This window comes from Camelina sativa, chromosome 9 (assembly GCF_000633955.1).
Source record: "Camelina sativa cultivar DH55 chromosome 9, Cs, whole genome shotgun sequence".
NCBI lineage: Eukaryota > Viridiplantae > Streptophyta > Magnoliopsida > Brassicales > Brassicaceae > Camelina > Camelina sativa.
Genome location: NC_025693.1, coordinates 22,591,965 through 22,597,843, shown reverse-complemented (window position 1 = coordinate 22,597,843; position 5,879 = coordinate 22,591,965). Strand labels below are relative to the sequence as shown.

At 35.2% G+C, this 5,879-nt stretch overlaps 1 protein-coding gene across 2 annotated transcripts in view; it reads left to right on the top strand.

Annotated features, from left to right (window-relative positions):
- Positions 5,076-5,879, top strand: part of LOC104711799 (protein SMAX1-LIKE 3) — a 3,737-nt gene continuing 2,933 nt past the window's right edge. The window contains exon 1 of one of the 2 annotated variants that reach the window (XM_010428564.2): positions 5,076-5,796. In XM_010428564.2, the coding sequence (XP_010426866.1) occupies positions 5,401-5,796 (396 nt within the window). In that variant the 5' untranslated portion in view covers positions 5,076-5,400. Of the gene's footprint in view, positions 5,861-5,879 lie in introns of both variants that reach the window. The other variant, XM_019229688.1, reaches the window with a different exon arrangement.

Below are 5,879 nucleotides of genomic sequence, written 5' to 3'. Positions count from 1 at the left end.
AATAATTACAAACCCTACGTTCTCTTTCGAACATTGTTGGTTTTGGGATTCCGTAACAAAAATTGAAAACATCAATTATGTAATGATCCTAAATTTCTTTGTTTTTTTTGGGCTTTTGAGATTGTTTTTGTTCATGGGGCTTGTTCTCAGTTTGCTCATTTACCTCATAATTTTGGTTACTTTTGAGCTCATGCCACTTAATTAATTACTTGATTGATTCAGGATTGAGATCTTTATCTGTTTGTATGTGGTTTAATCAAATGTGCACGCTGTCTAGCTCGAGATGAGCCTGAATCCACAGTCTTCAGATTAATAATAATACATAAGGTAATCATAATGATTCTAGCATATAATTAGAAATTTTTGTTTTGATGTTTGGTATGTGCATCATTGTTAGCTAGTACTATATATACTACAGAAATTGACTGGTAGGAATTTTCTTTTGTTACAAGTAACCCAGCTGTTTTTTTTTTTTTTTTTTTTTTTTTTTTTTTTTTTTTTTTTTTTTTTTTGTTGGGGGCTTTTATTATTTGAGAACAAATTTTGGTATGATTGTGAATATACTTGTTTGTTTGCATAGTGATTTATCTTCGAAAGGATAGATGGCCCATATATAAAATTCAAATTCTAACGGATGCTCACTGCATACGCTAGATCTCTTCGACATTATGGATTCACATATTTATCCGATGATATGATATGGTCTGATACTTGTGTGGCTCTACTAGCTTAAACCCTTGGAAAATCTAGGGAACAAAGTGATGAAGAATATATCCCACAGTTTTAGATTCTTAAAGGAACACTCAAATATATTTGAAACAAAACGAACCTTTTTTTAAGATTGTGGGATCAATAAGTCATGTTGTTATGCAAGGCAAATAAATATAGTTTTGTGAATAAAGAAACATGTTGTGAATAAAGGTCATAACATTAGATTAAGAAGGCTGTCATGTCAAAGTTAGGACAACTTTTCTCCATTCCTCCTTTAATCTTTAAAGTTTATCTCTTTCTTTCTTAAAGTTAGGCGCCATCCAAAGGAGAATTATGCCTTAAACTATTCCCATATATCTCTCTTTCTCTTTGCTACTTCTATTCTTTTTTTTCCCCACATGGCCACACCCAGGAGAATAAAGATACTTATTTTGAATGAGAGCTAAAAACCAAATTGGAGTCCCTTTTGAGTAGATAATCCCATATATTGGTTTTATATATATTTGATTTTGTGATAAGAGTGCCTTATTTTAATACTTATTTTAAAGAATTCTACACGCACTCTTCTATTGTATTTGTATGTAATCCCCTGAAAACGCCTGGAAAAGGGTTTGATTTGATAGAAACCACTGGGCAAAGTCATGCAGAAAAGACACAAAAACCACGTATGAGTTTTAAAATTCATGCAAGATTTAAAACCAGTTTCTCACTTTAACTCAAGACAAGCAATATATACCTTACTTTTTTTCTTAAGATATTCGGGTGCAAAACATTTTGTATAAGGCCAAATTCATTCAAAAGCTGATATTACATTAACTCAAACGTTTATAAAGTGAGATGGAGAGACTCTCTTAGGATTTCCGATGTATCTTTCTTGCGAACATAAGTGCTTTAGAATCATCTGGGGTCTGGTCTTGGTTAAAGTGTTCACATTTTGACCATCCTGGTCACACACTTTCTTGAAAGGGTAGGTTTACACAAATGACTTTCCCTTCTTTATTTTGTGACAGAGGCTGGATGTTTCTGTCGAACCAAACAAAGTGGTTGATTTTGATTAATTAGAGGAGAAAAGTTTTGATTGGGTGTGCCAGAAGAAACCATCTATATTCCTTTGCTTTCTTTCGTTCAAAACACTTTTGCATTCAAATGATTTTGGTCTCACCTTTGTGTGTCTTTTGGGTTTATGCTCATATACAAAGCCTGTTGTTTTATTTTTCCACTAATAAACGTGTAATGCGTGAAAGAAACAATTGGCGAGTTTGTATTTGTTTTCTAATTTTGTTTGTTGTTTGATCCTACAAGCTAGTTTCAGTTTAATGTAAAACAAGCAAATTACACTCAGTAAGTAATTTTAAAATTCTGATGCAAAATATTCTGTGTAAGTAAAAGGCTATACTCTTCAAAAGTTGATGTCTACATTTGCTAAAACTTTAGCAAGTGGGCTGGAGAGATGGGTTTTGATTTCACATTCTGTTCTTCTCGTAAACGCAAGCGCTTTAGAATCATCTGGGGTCTGATCCTTGTTAAAGCATTCACATTCGACTGTTTTGGTCATATACACTTTCTTGAAAGGACTGGTTTATGCAAATGGATTTTTCTTTTGTGGTAGAAGTTGAATCTTAGTTAGGGCAAACAAAGTTTGTTAATTTTATTTAAAGGAGAAAAGGGGTTTTGATTGGGTGTGCCTGAAGCAACCATATATATTCCTTGGCTCTCATCATTCAAAAACACTTTTGCGTTCAAATGATTTTTGGTCTCCCTTTGGATCTCTCTTTTGAGTCTAAGCTAATAAACAAAGCTCCTTTCCTTCCTTTTTTTCCTGTCTCAAACGCAGACAGCGAGGAAGAAACAGTTTGTGAGTTTGTGTTTATTCTCACAACTTTCCTCTTTGGTCCCACAATTCCTTTGTAACTAAGCATTTATGCACATATATGTGATCTACTTGGAGTAACCTCATGAAGACCCGTAATATCAACCAAGGGCATTTAGAAAACTAATGTATTCCCTGCGCGCTATTGGTCTATGTGTTCTGATACATTAACGAGCTCAATATTTAGTTTCCTATTTGCTAGCATTCATGATAAATAGAAGAATAAAGCTCTCTTGTAAATGGTGACCTTATGTTCACGATAATTTTGTGTCCTCTTATATTCTATATAGTCTTTTGGGTCATAACTTGGACTTCTTTGACCAAAAAATGCATATGCTTTTCCTTAATATAATGATTATAAGATCATTTCTCTCTTTGTTTTATGGCACAACATTCTCATATTTTCCCCATTTTGAGTTGATACATGTATGCATGGGTAAATGATACTTTAGCTTCTTTTGTAGAAGCATTGGGTGAGTAAGTGAGTGTAATAGTACCTGTTGCAGAGAATAGTGGCTTTCAGGTGAAGGCTTACATAAAAACAAGTAAAAAGCTGAAAAAAGATGATTGGGGAATGAAAGGAAGATTTCTTGTTTCTTGTGAGGATATTGTAATTTTATTCTCGATTCTTCAATTCACCACAAGAAGAGATCATTTGTTAACTAATAAATGTGTCTTTTAAGCCATACATATCTGTAGTGGGAATATAGCTTATATGATTCTCTTATCAAAGTGTATAAATCTTATTGAAGATTCCTAGGCAAGTTGAACGGTGGTGCATTTTTCTCTTCTTTCTATGCAGTGGCATGCTTCATGTGAGAGAGAGATAGATATGTTTTCATCAAAGTAGAAGTCTAATAGGTAAAGCTCCTTGTACCAATTACTGCAATGATCTCACGTTTGAATAATCCATACGCGGAATCATTTCTTTATGTTCACTGACTGTAGCATATTCCTTAATCACTGTTTTGATTATGGGACTTTCATTGAACTTATAATGGCTTTGTGATTTTTCTCAATGGATTCTTCAAAGATTTAACAACAGGCATCTGCATCTGTTTAGCTTTGTGTGCGTATATATATCTAGTGTTACCAAGTTAAGATAAAATATATATATATACATGGCTTGAGATGTTCGTTAGTGGTATGAGAATCAAACTTTTGTTATCTCTTATGTTGCAATTATAAAATAAATAATGCACAGTGCTGCTTCTATGAATAAATATATTATGTGTTTTGTATGAATAGATAGACAGTATCTTGTGTGTTCTTAGTTCTTGAATAACTCATTTTCTTTTATTATGATTGGTGTGAGTTCCTGTTACTGATCTGAAACTCTGATTTCATTTAGGCACTTGAAAATGATTGGTCGTGTTGATAGCAGATACAATCAAAGACTGTCCCCACCAAGAGACTGCCTTATGCGCTTTCTTTTTAATCTTTTCCTTGTTCGAAACACCTTCGTTTCTTCTTCTCTCTCGTTTTAAAAATGAGATATATGGTCCAAAAGCTACACACTTTTATGAAAGTATTGAAAGGAAAGTGAATGATGCATATATATAGTGTCTGTGATGGGTCAGATGGTTTGATTTGCTTTTGTGTTTTTATATTTTTAGGGGGCTGAGTTTCTAAATACCATGCCAAAATTCAAAAAAGATAGAAAGACCAAGCTAGTGATCCTTCTCTATACATGTTTTCCATTAGGAAACTAAATTACATGTCTGATTTTCAAAATCATTCCATGTGCTTCTAAGTTGGCTGGGGAAACGTATATACTCTTCAACATTTTTCGTTTACAATAAAATTGGTTACTAGTCTTTGGTACCGGTCAAGCCAATGATTTGTGGTTTTCTTTTGGAACTTAATTGTTTTGTATTGAAAATGAGGTAGGATTTCTATTCATTATAATCATATATAAGTATTTACATGTTAGCACTCATTACAATATGCTTACTTGAGTAAAGCTATAAATATTCTTAGATTTGTTAAGACATATATAGTTGGCTATATATATATTCTACAAAAGAAAAAATAATATGTTCATTACTATGTTTTTTGTGGCTCCTAGATTGTTGCTTACTTACATTTGCGTCTTGAGTTTAGCTTACTTATCTGGATCTAGAGTAAGAGACTGTTGTCTGAAAAAGTGTTGGGACTTGGCTAGTAGGTAGCCTCAAGGTGCTAGAAAGGGAGAGCGATTAATATCCCAAATTTTTCTACAAATGTTCCTGAGGCTATTAATTATTATATAAATATTATATAAGTGAATGATGATTTGCATCTTTAATTAGGTTCTTTTCTAAATAAGTGATACACTTTGCAGAAAAGAGAGAGAGACCCACTTAGCTGCAGTACCCATTACATCTTTATTTTTGTGAAATTTGAGAAAGAAAAGAATATATGGGCAAAGCTGAGTTACCTTTGCCTTTTGATACTGCTTTGTCATCACATGCATTCCACTTTGCACTACAAAATCCGCTTTGGACCCTCAAAAAAAACCCCCAAATTTTGCCTCTCTCACAAGAAAAGCATACACATTTCCTCTCCTTCTCCTTCCTCATATATTTGAAGACCAAGCCCTTTTCATTCTTTCTCTCTCTCTCTCTCCCTCGCTCTCTATCTATCCTTACTCTGCTCTTAGGTTAAGACTTAGCCCCACCTTCCAAACAGAGACAGTGTAGATCCTTCTGCTTTGGGTTTTTTTGTTGTCCAAGATGGCATGAAGCCTAGACCCTTGAAGCCTTTCTCGTAGAAGTTTTACTTCGCAGTACTAGCTAGTACTACCCCCACCTTGTGTTCCTTTAGGGTTTCTTGTCACTATGAGAGCTGGAGGCTGCACGGTGGAGCAAGCGCTCACACCGGATGCTGCAAACGTGGTGAAACAAGCCATGGGCTTGGCTAGACGGAGAGGACATGCTCAGGTCACACCTCTCCATGTGGCAAGTACCATGCTCTCTGCTCCCACGGGATTACTTAGAACAGCTTGTCTCCAATCTCACACTCACCCTCTTCAATGTAGAGCCCTCGAGCTCTGCTTCAACGTGGCTCTAAACCGCCTCCCGACCTCCACAGGGAGTCCTATGTTAGGGGTTCCAACTTCCCCTTTCCCTTCTATCTCTAACGCTCTTGGTGCAGCTTTCAAACGCGCACAAGCTCACCAGCGACGTGGATCCATCGAGAGCCAGCAGCAACCGATTTTAGCAGTCAAGATTGAGGTGGAGCAGCTCATCATATCCATCCTCGATGATCCTAGCGTAAGTAGAGTGATGAGAGAAGCTGGTTTCTCAAGTCCTCAAGT